General features: G+C 35.6%; 1 protein-coding gene across 2 annotated transcripts in view; it reads right to left on the bottom strand.

The window, feature by feature from the left end:
- Positions 1-579: 579 nt before the first annotated feature.
- Positions 580-21991, bottom strand: part of LOC105475029 (NADH:ubiquinone oxidoreductase subunit A5) — a 27360-nt gene continuing 5948 nt past the window's right edge. Inside the window, exons 2-6 of one of the 2 annotated variants that reach the window (XM_071094560.1) lie at positions 17475-17519; positions 13386-13474; positions 10603-10719; positions 5153-5218; positions 580-1767 (exon numbers count right to left, since the gene is read on the bottom strand). In XM_071094560.1, the coding sequence (XP_070950661.1) occupies positions 1666-1767; positions 5153-5218; positions 10603-10719; positions 13386-13474; positions 17475-17519 (419 nt within the window). In that variant the 3' untranslated portion in view covers positions 580-1665. Of the gene's footprint in view, positions 1768-5152; positions 5219-10602; positions 10720-13385; positions 13475-17474; positions 17520-17845; positions 17951-21991 lie in introns of those variants that run through there. The other variant, XM_011729970.2, reaches the window with a different exon arrangement.

Raw genomic sequence — 21991 nt, 5'->3', positions numbered from 1 at the left:
ACTGAAAGTATGACAAAAACACAACAAGCCATCTTTGTTCCAAAGGACCTGAAAAAAAAAATGGTTGGCTAGAAAATTACCTTGAAAGTACCCAGGCAAACACATTTTTAGGATCATGTTTTAATAAATATATTATATATTCAAGAAATGTTTAGAACTGAAAATGTTGTTATAAATCATATTCTACTTCTTTTACAGCATTAGAAATAGGCCATTCTAAGAACAGGCCAAACTTGCCTCAATGTACTCATTAACAATACTAGAATCATGAGAATGAGAAACCTTCTAACTCCCCCTCTAACACTTCCCCACAAGAAGGAGACTTCTTGCACTCTAACCTCTAAGAATCCATCTTATTTAATATTTATTTAGTATTCATGTTACAGCTCTATGAGGGGAGAAATATACTGGAAAGAAGGAAAAATACCATTTTTTTCTCATTCTGAGCAAATGTGCACGTGTGCGCGCGCACACACACACGTATACACAAAACCCCACAAGAGTATAATATTATCTATGAAGGAAAGAGATACCAAGTTAAATTTAACCAAGTATTTAGAAATGACAGGGAGCTAGGAAGAAAAGGCGAAAACACATGTAATTTTATTTTTAACCTTAAGCTTGCCAACTTCTTTCCCTGAACAGCATTTGTCTTGTTTTGATACCCACCTACAGTTATATTAGAAACGTACTGCAAACTATTTAGTGATTCCACTTTGAATTTAGTCACATGACTAAGATGTTTTGAATATAAGCCTATCCGTATGCCAGATACAAATTTCAGGAACTCTTAATGTCTCTTCTTTTACAGAAACTCTACCTCTATCCTGATGTAATTAGGTTGATTAAGAAAATTAAAGGCCACGGGCCAGAAAACTAATTTGTTGCATTCCACAAATGCAACAAAAGGAAAAGTTTCTCCAATAACCTCTATGAAATGGGAAATCTTTCTTTTAAGTACTAAGTCAATTTCTTCAACTGTACAATGTATTTGAATTTGATGGTTTTCAAATATAACATAGTAACAACAAAATATAATAAAGACTATAAGAAAACAGTAAATGATATAATTCAAAAAATAATGACTAAAATAAAATGACATTATGGATTTTGTAATCCAACATATAATTATATATTTAAGTTTTATTTTACATACATAAGATCACAGCTAAGGAGGTTAACCATAATTTCAAATTTTATCACCAGTCACTTGTGCCATTTTATCACATTTGAAAATACTCACTCGTATTATTTACTTCAAACAGTGATCTATAAATTTGTTTAGACTATATTAAGGACCTTTTCTTCTTCAGGATAACTTAAAAAAATTAAATGACGTATTGAACAGACTACTGAAGAAACTTTACTTTTTAATTATAGTCTCTGCATTGAAGATCTGTAGGAATTTTTCTTTAATAATTTTCAAATCTTCCCATGACCTCTCTGTTCATAGAAATATCATCTTTGAAATAATTTGTGTGAATACTTTATAAATCAAAAATGGATTCACATGACCGTATTACCATAATCACCAATTTTAACAGTCTCCTAGATATTTTCTATATCACTTTTCTTGATTATAAAATGTAAGATGAAAACACTCTTAATATAACAGTATATTTAATTACATCAGTTTCCCATCAACACATCAAAGTCACTTAATAATTATATTGGCCATTTCCACTGATCGGCAGGAGGCTCTTCCACTAATGGCTCCCATGGTTTCCAGTCCCTCATTTTTCTTGCCAGACTTAGTTCATGTTCAGCCTGTGAATACAAATTTTTTAAAAGATCATTGGATTTTACTCTTCAACAGATATTTATGAGAACTAACAACTGATATTTAACTACTGGATACTACTTTCATTTAATATCTCATAATCTATTCTACCATCAAATGTTGAATATTAAGTAATTAAATTACCTTAATTCTCACAGCTACACAATCAGAAGAAAGAATATCTTTTGATGTCTTCTATTTGATTGAAATTGGCTACAATGTTTAAAAGTTTAGTTGGTGAGGTTTTTTATCTTAATAATATTTCACAAGTTTTTTGAGAATCAGAAGTATGTCTTTACATCTATGTCAGTGACTTTCAAACTTTATTTTACCATGGCCCAAAGTAAGAAAATATGTTTTATTGTAGGTTCCACAATATAAACATATAACTAAAATTTTTAAATCATTATCTTTACTAGCAGTGATATGTTCTTTTTTCTATTGTGTTTTTTTAATGCTAATCACTATCTAACTGATTCCATCACCCATAGTCACTTGAGACCCAGAATTTATAAAACAGTGATCTGTGGAATGTAGAACACAATAAGTGTATAAAAAATATTTACTAACTGAATAAATTCCTTAATTATGTTTCATTTAATTTTTCCTTTCAAACACAACTTATATTTAACAAATGCATTTTAGGTAGCTTTTAATTTCATATTTTTTCTACAACAAAAAAATATTTATGACAACTCCAGCCAACCTGCAAGATGAATATTATTAAACACCTGTCAGGATGTTACAAAAGAAATTCAAACACAGAATAAGTGCTTGGATTATATTAAAGGTAATTATTATTATACAGTTAAAAGATAATACCCCATTTGTGCCAGCGGTCCCAAAAGTCAATCTATGTTTACAAGCAACTGTAAAAAACAATGAGTTAAAGAGCAGATGAATGGAAATCAGGGGTAGAGGTATTACTAATGCCAAAAGGAGAAAATAATTTAAATACTGATGAAATATTTCCTAAGGTTGCCCTGAGTCTCTTGAACATCCAGTGCTTTCTCAATCTCCCCCAGGCATTATATATAGGGCATGAGGAGGGCACCCAGCCCTCATTCATCCTCGAGAATCAGCCCTATCTCAGGAACCTGAATCCAGCTGCACCTGGCCCCTGATGCCTATTTCCTCCTTCTTCTCTGGCTTCTGACACACTGTCATACCACCCATCTAGAAATGAGACTGTCTAATATGTTAGTCACTACCCATACATAGCTATTGGGGATTTGAAATGCAGCTAGGCCAAATTCAGATGTGCTGCAAAGAGTAAAATGCATACCAGAGTTTGATGACTTCATATAAAAAAGAATGTAAAATATCTCAATATTTTTATGATATGTTTAAATAATATACTACATATACTGAGTTAAAAAAAAATTACTAAAACTAAATTACCCTTAATACTGACCATGAAAACATGGGGAACTGCACCGCTGACTTAAAAATACTTAATATGCCTTAAACTCAATTCCATGAAAAATTAATATCTCAACTAGATAAAGTCATGATCAAAGTGAAATCAGGTGGTACAGAAAAGAGAAATAGGTATAGGACAACAGTATAAGGTTTGCGGCAAGTTCCTATAACACTGTATCTAGTACCATAGCCTACCTGACGAATATAAAGGCCAGGAAAATAGGCCTTTGAATAACTGAAAGTCTACATTCACAGAAAGCTGTCTGAATGCTATACTCCTCTTTTTCCAGGGCCATCTAACAATTCTTTTGATTTGGTATATCATGTCTGTTGGTGATATACCTCCCTAATCTCCAATAGTACCCAATATTTCCTTTTATCTGTCCTTCAATCAACAGTAAGAAAACATTAGAAAGGGTTACATTTGAAAAAAGATACAAGAAAATAAAAATTAAATAAAACAGAATTGAGTATCAGATGCTTATAAGACAAAGACATTCTAAACCTATAATATGGGGGTTGCAGGGGTGTGGAACAACAAAATTTCACCAAATTAAAAAAAAAATCTGAGCTGGGAAAGGTGGCCACGTCTATAATCCCAGCACTTTGGGAGGCCAAGGCGGGCAGATCACCTGAGGTCGGGAGTTCGAGACCAGCCTGACCAACATGGAGAAACCCCGTCTCTACTAAAAATACAAAATTAGCTGGGCATGGTGGCACATGCCTGTAATCCCAGCCACTCAGGAGGCTGAGGCAGGAGAATTGCTTGAACTCAGGAAGCGGAGGTTGCGGTGAGCCAAGATCGTGCCACTGCACTTCAGACTGGGCAACAAGAGCAAAACTCCGTCTCAAACAAACAAACAAAAAAATTGAAAACCTATACATGTGAGGGAAAAAAACCCATTTGAGAGGCATAAGCAGGCTAAAAAAAGTACGTGCAGACAATGTCACAAAAGTTTAAGGTTAATATCTTTTATTATAAAAAGACACTCATATGGATAAATGACACAAAGACTAAATGACAGAGTAAAAATATTAATAATTTATAAAATCTAAGAACATATTTTTAAAGCTTAACCTTACTAGCAACTGGAGAAAAAAGACGCAAAACTTAAAAAAAAAAAAAAAAAAAAAAGGCATCATTCTTTTCCCATAGATGCTTTAAAAAACTAACTATGGAATATTCAAAATAGTATATTTCCACCCTATTTACATCAGTAACCTATCTATTTCTATAACCTACCTATGACCAAAGGAAAAGAATTAAAATTCAGATTAAACAAAACTAAACTGTAGTGTTTATTCTCTTGTCTAAGTAGCAGGTATAGTGAGAGGAGAAGAAAATTTCCCAATAGAATAAGATTTAAAATAGTCTAAATGTAATTAATAATGTTAATAACTTTTCTAATCTCAATCTCTTCCTAATCATGCTTACATTTTACTACTCAATATTATATGTCAGGGTTAGTATTTGGGAAGTAATGCAGAATTAAGCTCTCAAATATACTATGCAATTGTTTTTTAACTTGCTCAAATGCTCAAGAACCAAAAATAAAAACAAAAGTATATTTTAATTTTATAATTCAAAATGTCTGTATTTTTCCCTACTAAAAATATGCCACACTCTTAAAATAAGATACAACTATTAAAACAACAGTAATATTGCGTTACCAATTTAAACTAAGGTTAGGCCAAGGAGAACATGCTGATTAAATTAAAAGAGTGTCAAACTCCAGGCTTCTAACAGAAGTCTCACAAATTCATGCTATAATCAACAATAAATACTATAATCAACATATACATGAGAAGCACCACATTTTCTATATGTGATTAGTCTTACATATTTGATGAGTTGATATAAATAAGGAAATTTAGTTTTCCTTTCATTCTGGAATGTCAGTTGTGTGTCTCTATGAAACCAAACACCTAAATAGTCAACTTTTTCTTTACCTGAAGAATCACCTCTTCTAATTGACCGCCTTGAAGTTGGTCTTCTAATTTTTTAACATCTGGTTCCTATAATTTCAGGGAGAAAAAAAAAATTAAAGAAGCATACTCTCTGAAAGTTTCAATATCCCGTATTTTAAAATTCCTATATAAAAACACTTAAAAATACAACTTTTCATGCATCATAGTCTTTTTACTAAATATTTGGTGAAAATTCATTTCACCTCTGCTATTTTATTGCTTTTCTGTCTTAATATTGAAAAGTGCTAAATGTTTATTGACAAGCTGATCAAGGGACAGAAATACAATGTCAAATTCTGTCTTCCTAAAACAGATTTTAAAATATGACTTTGCTTTCTTAGTATTTCCTATATTTCCTCTGAGAGCGTTAGAATTAAAAATAAATGCTACCCTATGACCCAGAAATTACACTCCTAGGCATAACGCCAAACAGAAATGCGTAATATATATACACACACACATATGTGTCTGTATATGCGTATATATATACACATATACACATATACACATATGTGTATATGTGTGTGTGTGTGTGTATATATGTTTTATTTTTATTTTTTAATTTTATTTTTATTTAATTTTTTTTTTTTTTTGAGATGAGTCTCGCTCTGTCCAGGCTGGAGTGCTGTGGCACAATCTCTGCTCACTGAAAGCTCTGCCTCCCAGATTCAAGCCATTCTCCTGCCTCAGCCTCCCAAGTAGCTGGGACTACAGGCGCCCGCCACCACGCTCAGCTAATTTTTTTCCATTTTTAGTAGAGATGAGGTTTCACTGTGTTAGCCAGGATGGTCTTGATCTCCTGACCTCGTGATCCACCCACCTCAGCCTCCCAAGGTGCTGGGATTACAGGCGTGAGCCACCCTGCCTGGCCGCATAATATATTTTTTAAAAAACATGTTTGAGAATATTCACAGCAGCACAAATTACAGCCCCAAACTAGAAATAACCCAAATGACCATCTGTAATAGAATGGATCAATTAATTATAATATTTGGATATAATACTTCACAGCAATGAAAATGAATAAACTGTATGCAATAATATAGATGATTCTCTTAACCACAGTATTAAGCAAAAGCCAGAGTATAGTACGTACAAGACAGTACATGCTAATGATTTCACTTATATAAAATTCAAAAACAGGCAAAAAGAAGTCCAAATAGAGATTAGCTTTACAAGTAGTAAATTGAAGGGGAAGAGGCAAGGGTTTGGTTATTCTGGAAAAGTCCTTTTTTTCTACACATTTGTAATGTATATAATTCTTGAATAAAAGTTTTTAAAAACAAAATGTTAATATAGTACCTCGAACATTCAACGACATTTAGTTATTTTCTAGTAAACTGAGCTTTTTGAGCCAGAAATCTGTAAATATACCCACATACGTAAATAAGGCTTTGTCATTTCAGGGTGTTTTTCTGGCCAATAAATGGAATAAAGAGGGACAAAATAAGACATTTTGTTTTTCAACACAAGACTTGATGTGTTACTGCCTCAGAGTATCTGCTGGATGGCCCAGGGTATCTGCATCACTTGTTCCTTCACCACCTTTCAAATCTTTGCTCAAATAACACCTTCTTATTGATAACTACTGATAATTTACATTGTGACAGGCTGAATAACACCACAAAAGATATACATGTATTAACTTCTAGAAACTGTGACTGTTACTTTATACAGCAAAGACTTCACATATATGATCAAGTTAAGGATGCTGACATAGGGAGATTTTCCTGAATTATCCATATAGTCCCTAACTGCAATTATAAGTGTCCTTATAAGAGAGAGGGAGGGATATTACACACAGAAAAGGAAAAGGTAATGTAACCACAAAGGCAGAAACTGCAGTGATGAGACCACAAGCCAATGAATGCCAAAAGCACCAGAAGCTGAAAGAGGCAAGAACAGATTCTACCCCATATTCTCCAAAGCAAGCACAGCCCTGACACCACCACCTTGACTTGGGTCCCTGATGTTGATTTCCAACTTCTTGCCTCCAGAAATCTAATAAAATAAACTTATATTGTTTTAAGCCACAAAGTTTGTGGGAATATTACAGCAGCCATAGTAAAGTAATACACAGTGTAACATCCCCCATCCCCACAATGGTACACATTTTCCTTGTTTTATTTTCCTTCACTGTACTTACTATTTTCTAACACACTATGTACTTCTTTACTCACTTTTTACTTTTTTTTTCTTTTGGTCTCCCATCACTAACACGTAATCTCCAAGAAGGCAAGGATTTTTAATCTGTTTTGTGCCAACTAAGCACAAGTTTCCATGCTAGAACCACACATGGCATGTAGCAGTCATTCAATAAATGTTTCTTGGTGAAAGAAGTGAATACAAAAAAAACAGTGGAAAAGGGGGGAAAAGGGGGAAAAAGTAATGAGCATGTTTGAGACAGATTATTTACAGGGAATTAACTCATATATGAGACCAAAAATCAAAAACAAAACAGGGAAGCTGGTCACTGTTTTAAGAGACTCGGGAGAGTGAAGGTAAAGAAGGCAAGGAATGTTCAACAACACTTTCAGTTCAGAAAAAGCCAGTGTTAGGTGAACAATTCAAAATTTGTCTTACTGATAGTGAATAATGTGATTTTTAGTCACCAATGGCATAATACCATTAAACTTGATAAGGTACCATGTACTGAATGCTCACTATATATTTGGGACTATGTTAAGCTTTTACATACATTACCTCATTCAGTTCTAACAAAAAGTGTTCAAGGTGGGTATTATTATACCCAAGTTATAAATGATGAAATTGAGACAGAGAACATTAGCAATATGCCAAGTCACTCCACAAATAAGTATTAGAACTAAGATGAAAATCTTGGACAGGGACACAAATCAATGCTTTTCACCAAAATATTACTATCTCCCTAGTAATAATCTGAAAAAAGAAAAAAGTTACTTTTATTTCTACTTTAGGCTTAGTAAATAGATATTGTATAATCATGGCAATATTCACTGAAGATTTTGTGTGTGGCTCTATGCAGGATTAAAAATCTGTGACAATTTTACCAAAAACAGGAATCAGAGATACAACTGTTAAGTGTTTGGGGTTATATCTAGCCTTTTGGATAAAGAAACATTTCTAAGGAACCTTGTGTTTCAGGTACTATGCTAGAGTCTAAGGATACAAAGTTGAATCCAATATCATTAACAAGTAGCTTATGGCTGGTGGAGACATAATACAGTTATGACCAGTAAAACGGAAAGGAGGTAACGAAGTTGTCAAACTCTACTTAAGAAAGTAAGAAAAGGTTTCACAGAAGAAGTGATGATTTATAAAGAAAAAGTAAGAACTATCAGACAAGGTAAAGGCATTCCAGGAAATGAGAAAATATAAATGAACACAAAAATAAAAATGCAAGGAATCCACAGAACTGCCAGCAGTTTGGTATTGCTTAAGAATAGAGTATAAAACAAGAAGCAACAGCATATGATTGAGAAAATAACCAAGAGCCAGAACTTAGAAGGTCTTCTATACCATGTTAAGGACTTTACCTGGTTCCCAAACATGGCCATACATCAAAATCATGCAGATAAAGGTAGCTAAGTAAGTTTCATACAACCAGTTCAACATATATCCTTAAACTCAGCCTTTGAGAAACACTGAACAGAAAACCACAGTAAGATGTTAAGCAAGACAGTACAGTTGGCCCTCAGGATCCATATCTGTGGATTCAACTGAGAATGGATTCAACCAACCACAGATGGAAAACATTAAAAAAAAACACACACACAATAAAAATAACAATACAGCAATTTTTAAAATACAGTATAACTATTTACATAGCATTACATTGTAGGTATTATAAGTAAACTAGAGATGATGTAAAGTATACAAGAGGATGTGAACAGGTTATATGCAAATACTATGCCATTTTATATAAGGGACTTGAGCATCCTTGTATTTTGGCATCCATGGGAATCCTGGAACCAATCTTTCATGGATACCAAGGGACAACTGTACCATCACAAGATTTACATATTGAAAAAAAAATCACTCTATTATTGGCTATATGGTAGAGCATGTAATGAAGTATAATGGAAGTACAAACAGATCAATTAGTTATAAAGCGGTTTAAATAGCAGAGAAAAGGATTTTAGAACCAGTAAGTAAAGAAGTATGAGAGTAAACCCTTCTTTGGTTGAAACTGGCTATGGGAGAAAACAGAAAAATAGGGCAATAAGTAAAGAAAAATATAAGCATATAGGTTTTTTTTATTTTAAGATAGGAACAAGCTAAAAATATTTGAGGGTATTTGAAAGATGATGATAAAATGGGAGAGGCACCGGGTGCAGGTGGCTCATACCTATGATCCCAGCACTTTGGAAGGTCAAGGCAGGAAGGTCACTTGACTTTCCAAAGAGTTTGACATCAGCTAGGGCAACACAGTGAAACTCCACCTCTACAAAAAATTTTAAAAATTAGCTGGGCATGATGGTGAATGCCTGTGGTCCCAGCTACTTGGGAGGCTGAGGTAGGAGGATTGCTTGAGACTGGCAGGTCAAGGCTATAGTGAGCTGTGATCGTGCCACTGCACTCTAGACTGGGTAACAGAGTGAGACCCATCATATAATACAATACAAAAAACAATATAAAACAAACCACATGTTTTGTTGCATACCTAACAAAAGATAGGAATTCTCTTTGAACTATATAGTCTGGTAATCTAATAAGAAGAAATATGTGTGCCTAGGATCACTTATGCATGTATATAAATTTCCTTCAGAGTTTTTAAGCACTATTTTAGATAATTACATAGAGTCCATTTAATGATTGCTAGTGTGAAAATTTAACAATAGTGCAATACAGTTTGGTATGAATCAGCAGTCTAGACTTTTATTAACTGCTATTTAATAGCAGTTAATAAGTATCCATGAAAGATTGGTTCCAGGATTCCTATAGATGCCAAAATACAAGGATGCTCAAGTCCCTTATATAAAATGGCATAGTATTTGCATATAACCTGTTCACATCCTCTTGTATACTTTAACTGCTAATAGCAGTCTAGTCTTTTTGATAGGTTTCTTTGGAAAAAAAAAATGCCCTTTTTTTGTTTTTCTTTTATTGTTCTCTAAGATTAGAAAAACGAGATCAAGACTGATATATCCATAGACAAAAAGCAAAAGATCAATAAAGGACTAAATAGGGAAGAGAGGTAAAAGGAACAGCTACAATGTTACTTCAAGGAAGGATCTGATCCTACTCTCAAACTCCAGTATATAACAGAGCCCTGCATATAGAAAACACTCAATAAACAGGAGTTTGCCGAATAAAAGGGAGGAATGGGAAAAGAGCACTGAAGGAAGGAGAATAGAAGAAAAATGTGTAGGATGTATAAAAAATAAGGAACTAAACTTTTCGGTTAAATGATACCACAAATCCAAGAAAACAAAACTGATTTAGCTACTTACCGCTTTAACCATAGCCAGCTTCTCATTTGTAATCTGTTCTGTATACTTTCTATATGCTGCATTTTTAGGGATTTCCGCAAGAACATCAAGAATCTTTGTGTACAATATACTTAGCCTCTGAAAAGACAAACCATACAAATTTCCATAGGTTAAAATATTACCAAAGACTTTTGTAAGTCTTTAAAAAGTCTTTGTAAGACTTTAAAAAGTCTCATAGACAAAACAAACAAAACTCACATCTGTTTTTTTTTTTTTTTTTAATTCTTCTTTGCTGTGACTTCTTTATGTCTGTGCCCTATCTACACCCTTTACAACCTAGGAAAAACCTGTATATAAATGTGGGAACATTCTGTATTTTCTATGTATGACAAGTTCTAGATAAGTGAAAGGTATGATAACAAGTAGAAACAAAACTAACTAATGACCTTTTTGGAAATCAAATCATTTACCAAATCTGTATTTTTCTTCCTTCCTTTCTTTCTTTTTTTTTTGAGATGAAGTTTCACTCGTTGTACAATGGCATGATGTCGGCTCATTGCAACCTCCATTTCCCAGGTTCAAGCAATTCTCCTGCCTCTGCCTCCAAAGTAGCTGGGATTACAGGTGGCCGCCACCACACTTGGCTAATTTTTGTATTTTTAGTAGAGTTGGGGTTCTGCCATGTTGACCAGGCTAATCAGAAACAAAACTAACTTATTGCTAATGACCTTTTTGGAAATCAAGTCATTTACTAAATCAGTAGTTTTCTTTCTTTCCTTTTTTTTTCCCCCCTTGAGACAGAGTTTTGCTCTTATAGACCAGGCTGGAGTACAATGGCGTGATCTCGGCTGACTACAACCTCCACCTCCTGGGGCAAGTGATTCTCCTGCCTCTGCCTCCCAAGTAGCTGGATTACAGGTGCCTGCCACGACGCCTGACTACTTTTTGTATTTTTAGGAGAGACAGGGTTTTGCCATGTTGGCCAGGATGGTCTCAAACTCCTGACCTCAGGTGATGTGCCCACCTCGGCCTCCCAAAGTGCGGGGATTAAAGGCATGAGCCCACCTAGCCTGAATCAGTATTTTTCAAAGTGAAGTCCTAAGCCCTGCAAATTCTTTTTTTTTTTTCAATGTTTCTTATTTGAATTTCTGTAGAAATAAACACATATAAGCATTACATCTGTATGATCAAATTTAACTAAATATAGTCATAATACTTCAGTGTTCTCGCTTCTGATTATGAATGAGTTATGACATAAAGTCTGCATAAAAGGCTCAACAGAAAAAGTAGCAAGAGAACTGAGTCAATGCATAGCATGTATTGAAGCATACTGAACTTAAACTTCAGTATAGAAATCACTTAGTAAGAAGTTGATCCTCTCCAATTTAAATATATAATGCATATATTAGTTTTTAATACAGCATTTTAATTAAGTTTTAATCTGATCTAAAATGCAGGTTTAAAATTTTCATCTTTCATGACAAAAATATATCAGTTTCTAGAGAAATGCAGATGAAAATGGGATGATTAATATAGAAGAAAAGAAAAAAATGTTATGAATAGTATGGAAATTTAATTTATCATCCAAACTTGGACACTTATGACAGTGAAAAGATACCTATTAATCATTATGCCAAACCACAGGCATAAACCAGATTAGGTGAAACAAACAAGACATGATCACTCCAGGAGCAAATCTCAATAATTACAAGTATATAAACCCTTCTCCTCAAGAGCAACCTTTAAAAAAAAAAAAAAAAAGTGTGCAGTCCTCACTATTGACAATAGCAAAGACTTGGAACTAACCCAAATGCCCAATGAAAGACTGGGTAAAGAAAATATGGCACATATACACCATGGAATACTATGCAGCCATAAAAAAGGATGAGTTCATGTCCTTTGCAGGGAAATGGATGAAGCTGGAAACCATCATTCTCAGCAAACTAACACAAGAACAGAAAACCAAACACCACATGTTCTCACTCATAAGTGAGAGCTGAACAATGAGAACAAATGGACACAGGGAGGGGAACATGACACACCAGTGCCTGTCAGTGGGTGGGGGGCTAGGGGAGGGATAGCACTAGGAGAAATACCTAATGTAGATGACGGGTTGATGGGTGCAGCAAACCACCATGGCATGTGTATACCTATGTAACAAACCTGCACATTCTGCACGTGTATCCCAGAACTTAAAGTATAACTAAAAAAAAAAAAAAAAAATTGTGTGCGGCAACAGGGTAAAGCAAAAATAAAAAGCAGGTAAGCTGTAAGTCTGCCTTTCTTCATGGTCCAGGACACATAGTCCTCCTGCACAAATAACTCACAATCTTCATGTGCCCAGCTATCACCAGACCCTCCCCTGATAGCTCACTGCAACCTAGGTGTTATCAGTACTGCACAAAGCTCTCTTCAGCACACAGCACAAGCACCATCCTTTAAGATCCCCAGCAAGCCTTTGCTACTTGCAGTCAGCTCCTCTTCTGCTGACTTGTCAATAGCTTTCTTGTAATGTATTTTCATACTTTCTCTAATAAATCTGCCTTTCTTTACCTCAAATGTCTTGGTAAATTATTTTTACCACCACGCAACACCAACCCCAGACAATCACCACCCATGGCAAAATATACTCAGTACTCCCATGTACAATACCACACTGTTTGCGTATAAAGATAGACTGGACACGGATCACACTCCAATATGTTTAAGGTACTATAGAGTGTACTTATCTGTTCTCATGCTGCTAATAGAGACATTCCCAAGACTGGGTGATTTATAAAGGAAAAGAAGTTTAATGAACTCACAGCTCCACATGGCTGAAGAAGCCTCACAATCATGGCAGAAGGTGAAAGAGGGTCAAAGGCACGTCTTACATGGCAGGAAGCAAGAGAGCCTGTGCAGGAGAACTGCCCTTTATAAAACCATCAGATCTCATGAGACTTCTTCACTATCAAAAGAACAGCATGGGAAAAACCCACCCCAAGATTCAATTACCTCCCACCAGGTCCCTCTCCCACGACACATGGGGATTATGGGAGCTACAATTCAAGATGAGATTTGGATGGGGACAGAGCTAAACCATATCACAGGGTAAGATATAGAAGAGGAATAATAATAAAAATGATAAAAAGAAAAAATAAGTGTGTGTTTGGCAGGGATGGGGAAATACATAGATCAAAGAGATATTATAATACTCAGCAATGGTTAAGGGTGTGCTAACCAGAACCTAACTGCTTGAGTTTACACTGGCTCCACTCCTTAGGTGCACTGAACAAGTTATTTCCATCTCTGTGCCTCCTTTCCTCATCTGTAAGATGGGAATAATACTGCTTCATAGGGTATATATAACTTAGAACAGTAGCTGGTACACATTAAGTTTCACTAAGTATTAGCATTATTTTTCTATAGCAGAAGAATTCACTTCAGCTGAGACCAGAGAAGGGTTCATATTTCGAAAAGGTAGCATCTAAGATAGACCCAGACGGATGGTAGATCATAGAAACTTGAAGATATTGGAAAAGGCAATTACATAGAGAATACATAGAACTGAATGGCAGAAAATACAGCGAACATAAGGAAGTGGTATACAGTTCTCTTTTCTTGAACTGTGCTGTCCAAAAGAGTAGATGCTAGCTAAATATGGCTATTGAGCACTTGATATGTGGCTAGTCCAAACTGAGATGTGGTATAAGTATAAATACACACCGAATTTTGAAAATTTAGTATGAAAAAAAACCACTATAAAATATTGTTAATTTTTTTTATTATATACTGAAATGGCAATATTTTAGATGTGTTAGGGTAAATAAAATAATTAAATTTTACCTTTTTCTTCATTAAAAAATTAGTCCTAGAAAATTATAAATTACATACAAACATGGCTCATTTAAGGCTCGCATTATATTTTTATTGGACAGCACTTGGTTAGAATACAGTAGCTCCCCTTTACCCATCTGTGGTTTCATTTTCCAAGGTTTCAGTTACTAACAGTTAATCTCAGTCAGAAAATATTAAATGAAAAATTCCAGAAATAAACAATTTATAAGTTTTAAACTACGTGCCATTTAAAGTAGTGTGATGAAATCTCACACTATCCCACTCTGTCCTTTCTTCAGCACAAGAGAGTAGTACATTACAATAAGATATTTTGAGAGAAACAGACCACATTCACATAACTTTTATTACAGTATATTGTTGTAATTGTTCTATTTTATTAGTTGTTATCTCTATCTTTTTTTTTTTTTTTTAGACAGGGTCTCAGTCCATCACCCAGGCTGGAGTGCAGTGGCATCATCACAGCTCACTGTAGCCTCAACCTCTGGGGCTCAAGCAATCCTCCTGCCTCTACCTCCCGAGTAGCTGGGACTATAGGTGCACACCACCACACCTGACTAATTTCCGCATTTTTTGTAGAGACGGGGTTTTGCCATGTTGCTCAGGCTAGTCTTAAACTCCTGGGCTCAAGCAATCCACCCAGCTCAGCCTCCCAAAGTGTTGGGATTACAGGCATGAGCCAGCATGTCCAGCCTGCTTATCTCTTATTGTGCCTAATTTATAAATTAAATTTTATTACGGGTAGGTATGAAAAAACATAGCATACATAGAGTTTGGTACTATATGTGGTTTTCAGACAACCACTGGGGATTTTGGAATGTATTGCTGTACAGGACACATAAGTAAATACATAGGAGATAAAGTTGGAGAAAATGTCAGATTATAAGCGGTTCTGCATTGCAAGTTAAAGCATTCGGGCTTTATTCTGTGGACAATTAAAAGATTTAGAAGAGTCATATGATTAGATTAGGAAAATTAGCTTTGTTGTATTGAGTTAAAAGGACTGAAAGAGAAACAAGGCAGAAAGGCCAGTAAGGAGGTTGTTGCAATTCTCTAAACAAGAACAAGGACCTGAACTGTGGTAGTAACAACAGAAATAGTAAACAGGAGTCAGACTGGAGAGCTGTTATAGAAAAGGATCAGCAAAAATAATAATAATAATAAAAATCATCATTGAAATGAATACGAGAGTACAAAAGAAATAACAACTATGATGTCCAAATTCCCAGCCTAGGGAGCAGAAAGATATGAAACTATCAAGAAAAATACAGCCCACAGAGGAAAAAATATATTTAGAAGGGAAAAACCATGAGTTCAGTTCTTTACAACAATGACAATAAAGTTATTACAAAATCAAATATATTTAGAAGGGAAAAACCATGAGTTCAGTTCTTTACAACAATGACAATAAAGTTATTATGAAATCATAGTAAATGCAAGACACTCATTCAACTAACACTATTTACTGAGCACATACTATGTGACAGAGTTCTGGCAGTGAAACAATTAAAAATTCCTGCCTTCCTTAAACCTACATTCTAGTAGAGAGATAACAAAATAAAACAGTAGAATAGTGAACCGGAGGGTCACAATAAGAACCTTGTCTTTATTTATTTAGAGTGAAATGGAAAGCCACTACTTTTAAGGAAAGGAGAGATCTGACCCTACCTTATATTTTAACAGACTAACTCTAGTAGCCTGGCTGGAAAAAAAGACCAAATGGAGGCTGTGACAAGCATTGAGAGGCAGTTAGGAAGTGAATGCAATTATCCACATCAGTGATGATGGTGACCGAGGAAGACGGTAGCAGCAGAGGAGGTAGTGAGATGTTGTCAAAATCAAGATATATTTTGAAGGTGGAACCTAGAGGATTTACTGAAATAACAAATGTGGAGTGTAAGAGAAAGGAAGGAATCAAAGATGATTTCAAGTTTCTGACCTGAGTCAAAATAATTGAGCTGCCATTAATTGAGATGAGCAAGCCTGAGAGAAGAGCAGGTTTTAGGCAGAATATCAGGAATCCCATTTCGGACACGTTAAGTTTGGGCTGCCTGTCTGACATATACAAGTGGAAATGCCCACTAAGCAATTAAATATTCAAGACTTTCATAAAGGAAGAAGTCAGTGCTTTACATGGAAATCTGTTACCAGTGTAGAGGTGGTATTTAAAACTGTTCTCTATTTGGATTTGCTCTCTCAGTGACTGAGTACAGGTGGAAAAGAAAAGGTCCAAGAGCTAAATTCTGAGTAAGTCAAATTTTAAAAGTGGGCATAAGAGAAATAACCAGAAAAAGAGAAAGCCAAAGAGTAGGGGGGGAAACATCAGGAGACTGGGGGAGTCCTGAAGCCCAGTAAAGAAAGCGCATAATGGAGAAAATGTCAAATGTGTCAAAAAACGCTGCTATTAGGTCAATGAAGGTGAGAAAGATGAGCTGACCATTGGATTTGGCAGCACGGAGATAACTGGGGAACTTGAAAAACGCCAAGGGTGACTGAGTGCATTCAAGGTGAATAAAAAAGAAATTGGAGAAAATAGAGATAACTCTTTTGAGTTATCTGTAAAGAGAAGCAGAGAAATGGTGCGATTATAGAAGGGAGAAGGATAAAAAAATTTTGTGGGTTTTTTTGATGAAAACATTCGTGAATACAAATGGAAAAGACCTACAGAAGGAAAAGCGGGCAGTACCTTCAGTAAGCTTAAATATATGTAATCCAACTCACCTAAGCATAAACGGTGAGGCGGGGAGAAAAGATGGAAAATGGAGATATAAATCTGAGATGGCGCTGACAGAAGCACGTACAAGTGAAGCCACGAAAATGTCAAGGAAAAAGTCAACAAGAAAACTGGCTTAATAAAGGGGTCATGGCAGAAATAAATAAATAAAAATGCGACATCGGATCAACGAAGTAGGTGGACAGCGCCCGTAACTCAAGAGCTCACGCCGGTTGTAATTAAGGGCTTGAAATATCAGTATCCCGTTAACCCTGCAATAAGCAAAGTGACAGGAATTTAGTCTTCTTTGGGAATTCAGGAATGAAGAAAGAACAAAGGTACATACCTCGTGTGGAGTACTGCACACAGCCAATCCCACAAGGCCAGTGGTCTGTTCAAAAACAAAACAAGATTCATGCTGTTTACTACGGTTTCCATACGTCCAGCACGCTAAGGAAATACAAAACCACGAATCCCCCGGCTAAAACTGGTCTAAAGCCAGCTACTGGTCTCTCAGTCCCGCTTGTTTGGAGCTTTTTTTCTGACTCTCCGAGCGGAACCACTAACCGGCCCTACCAGGTAGGGCATGCAGAACGAGTCCCCGAAAAGCACCGCCGAACCCGCGACAGTTAGGGTCAACACCCGCGGGAATTAGGGCTATCGGACTGAGTCTACCCCAACAGTCTAAATTCCAACAGTGACCTCCATTCGTCTCACCTTCTTCAGCACACCCGCCATGACAGCTCCGACGAGTCGATGACGCACAGCCCTTTGGGAACAATTCTCAGACCTGCTCAATCGACCACCGAGGTCGCCACTCTGTCACCCTGGAAACAGCTTAGCTCCACCCCCTCAGGATCTCCAAAGGAGCAAAGACTCTGCCCCGCCCATCCTAAAAGCGAAAAATTGACGCGTGCGTGATGGGCATGCAAGCCTAAAGCTAAGGCAGAATACGATTGGGGAAAGAAAGGGTTTCTCAGGTGTGTCTGCTCCTGTTCCTGCCACTGCTGACGGCTTGCCCCAAGATTGAGGGAAACATTCCCAACTACCAAAAAACTCCAGTCGCTGTAGGAACCTGCACTCTGCTTAACTGTTGATGCATTCCTCAACTTTCCTCTCTCAGTTTAGTAAAATGAAGGTGATAACGGAGCTTGAGCATCCTCTGAATTGACCTCTCAGCAGCAAGTTAGTTCTTCGCACAAGGATATCAGTATTCTGTGTCTTACGAACCAAAGCCATATGGAGTGTGTGGTCATTTTCCATCACTCTTTTCGATTTCACTGGCTGAAGTACATCATCCTTTTTCTCATTTTTTTCAGTTGAAGTGATATCAGACCATACCACTTTTTCCTATCTCCACAAACACTGACCACTCACTATGTGTCAGTTACTGGGATATAATTTCTAAAATGGGATTGTACATCCTGGAATTCAAAGAATAATGAAGGAGGCGTGTATTAATAAATAATTTGGTAACTAAAAGAAGTTGGTGCAAAGTGTAATGGTACCAGGGAAAAGGAAATAAATAAAAAGTGTGGGTGACTGGAGTTAAAGAAGGTATTTTCTAAAAAGTCAGTAGGTGAAAAGAACAAATTAAGAAAACACAAGTACAAAGGAAAAGAGGTTAAACAATGTATCTATAAATTCCAGGTGATTTTATGTGATTGGAAAGGTGGGTTTGATTGTTAAGGTAAACTGGTTAAGATCATGAAAGGTGTTGTTTGCCATTCTACAAAATTTGAATTTTATTTTGTAAGGAATGGGAACAATGAGAAGACTTAAGCTTCTAAGTGACACCATCAAATTTGTGTTTCAGATACACAAACAATTTTGGCAACAATTGAAGAGAATGAGTTGGAAGAGATGAGGCCTTTCATTAGAGGCATGAGACTAGAAAAAAAGAAAGCTAAAACAAAAGCAAACCGAAGAGAGGAAATGATAAAGATTAGAAAAGAAAGAGACAGAATATCAATACAGAAAATCAATGAAACCAAAATTGGCAAATCTTTAGTGAAACTAAGAAAAAAAAAGAGAGAAGATTCAATACAAGCAAGAATAAAAGAACCATCACTAACAGCCTTACTGAAATAAACAGGAATAAGAAGGAATACTATGAACAACTATGCTTAAAAAGATAGATAAAATGGCCAGATTCCTAGAAAAACACAAACGAACTACATCAACTCAAGAAGACATTAAAAAAAAATCTGACTAGATCTAACACAATTAAAGAAATTGAATTAGCAAGAAAAAAACCTATCCAGAAGGAAAAGCACAGGTCCTGATGGCTTCACTGGTAAATTCCACTGAACAATTAAAGAATAACCCTTCAGAAACTATTCCAAAATATAGAAGAGGAGGAAACAATTTACAACTATTTCTATAAGGCAAGTATTACTCTGATTCCAACCAAAGAAATCAACAAGAAAAGAAAACTTCGGCCAGGCACGATGGCTCATGCCTGTAATCCCAGCACTTTGGGAAGCTGAGGCGAAAGGATCACCTGAGGTCAAGGGATCGAGACCAGCCAGGTCAACATGGCAAAACCCTGTCTCTACTAAAAGTACAAAAATTAGCCAGGCCTGGTGATGCATGCCTGTACTCCCACCTACTCGGGAGGCTGAGACAGGAGAATCACTCAAACTCAGGAGGCAGTAGTGGCAGTGAGCCGAGATTGGGCCATTGCACTCCAGCCTGGGTGACAGAGCAAGACTCTGTCTCACAAAAAAAAAAAAAAAAAAGAAAGAAAAAAGAAAAGAAAACTTCAGGCCAATATCCCTTGTTAATAAACACAAAATACTCAGAAAAGTACTACCAAACCAAATTCAGTAGCGTATGAAAAAAATATTATACACCATGAATAAATGATATTTATTTCAAGAATACAAAGTTGGTTTAACATCCCCAAATCAATTAATCTAATGTACCATTGAATACAGGACAAAAATTATATGATAATTTTAATAGACGCAGAAAAAGCATTTGACAAATTTCAACATGCTTTTGTGATAAACAAGCTGGGAAAAGAAGAGAAATTATTCAACCTGATAAAGATGCTTAGAAAAACCCCACAGCTAACATCATACTTAAGAGTGAAAGACAATTCTTTTCTTCTAAGATCATTCACAAGACAAAGATTTTTCCACTCTCACCACTTCTGTTCAACAATATATTGGAAATGTTAGCCAGTGGAATTAGGCAAGAAAATAAAGTGAATAAAAGTTATCCAGAATAGATAAGAAAAAGTAAAACTATCTCTATTCACAGTTGCATAATCTTTTATGTAGGATTATCAAGGAATACACACATGCATACAATTAAAGCAACTTCAACAAGGTTACATTATACATGATCCATCAGGGTCAGCTCAGGCTGCCATAACAAAAATACTATGGAAGAGGTGGCTTAAACAACAGAAATTTATTTCTCACAGTTCTGAAGGCTGAGAAGTTTAAGATCAAAGCCAGCAAGACAGATTTCATTCTGAGGCCTTTTCTCTTGACTTATGCTGGTTACCCTCTCACGGTATACTCACATTTACCTCTTTTTGTGTGTGCTTGGGGTTGGGTCAGGGTGGAGTGTGAGATCTCTGGTGTCCCTTTTTATAAGGCCACTGTTACCATCATGACCTCATCTAAACCTAATTATCTCCCAAAGATTCCATCTCCAAATACCATTTTATTGAGGGTTAGAGCTGTAATATATGAAATTTGGAGGACATAGTCCATAGCAATCAATATACAAAAATATGTTTTAGTCTATTATAGCAATGAATAATCTGAAAATAGAGAAAACAATTCTATTTACCATGGCATCAAAAAGAAATAAACTAACAAAATAAATGTAACACTTGTACACTGAAAGATATTAAATATTGTTGGAAATATTAAAGATCTAAATAAATAGACATTTCTTATTTATTGATTTGAAGTCAATATTGCTCAGATGGCAATATTCAAGTTGATGTAGCATTTCATCACAATTCCTATCAAAATCCCAGCTTCCTTTTTGCAGAAATTTATAAGTTGGTCTTAAAATTCATATGGAAATGTGCAGGATCCAAAATTGCCAAAACAAACTTGAAAAAGAACAAAGTTGAAAGACTCATACTTCCCTATCTCAAAACATACCACAAAGCTACGTTTATCAACATAGTGTGGCATAGTGATAGACATTCAGCTTAATACAATAAAATTTAGAGTCTTAAAATAAACCTCAACATTTATGGTCAATTGATTTTCAATAAAGTCTGAAGATAATTCAGTGGGAAGCAGTCTTTTCAACAGTTAGTGCTGGGACAACTGGATAGCCACACACAAAAAATGAAGCTGGGCCCACTACCTCACACCATAAGAAATGTAACTCAAAATGCAGCACAAGTCTAAATGTAAAAGCTAAAACAATAAAACTCTTAGAATAAAAATTCTAAGAAAGATTTACTGAAGAGTAAATCTTTATGATCTTGGGCTAGGCTGTGGTTTCTTAGACATAATACTAAAGACATAAGCAACAAAAGAAAAAGAAATAGATAAATTAGACTTCATCAAGATTGAGTTAAAGTTACATAAATAATGAGTTTAGACTCTGTGGTATAAACAGTGGTGTATGTTTTGTAAGATAGTTCAATATTCCTGGAGTTTTGTGCTTTGGGAGTAGGAAAAGTGCCAGAAGAGAAGCCTAGAGTGATAAGCTGTAAATACAACAGGATGATTAACCTGGAGCCTTTAACCCTTGGCCTCCATAAATGAGCCAGCTGTTAAAATGGTATGTAAAATTTATCTGTGCATGCAGGCATACCTCAAAGAGATTGCAGGTTTGGTTCCAGATCAGTTCAATAAAATGCGTGTCACCCTAAAGTGAGTC

The sequence above is a fragment of the Macaca nemestrina genome, chromosome 4, assembly GCF_043159975.1.
Source record: "Macaca nemestrina isolate mMacNem1 chromosome 4, mMacNem.hap1, whole genome shotgun sequence".
NCBI classification, from domain to species: Eukaryota; Metazoa; Chordata; class Mammalia; order Primates; family Cercopithecidae; genus Macaca; species Macaca nemestrina.
Note: the sequence above shows the minus strand (reverse complement) of the source record. Positions and strands in the feature narration are given on the sequence as shown.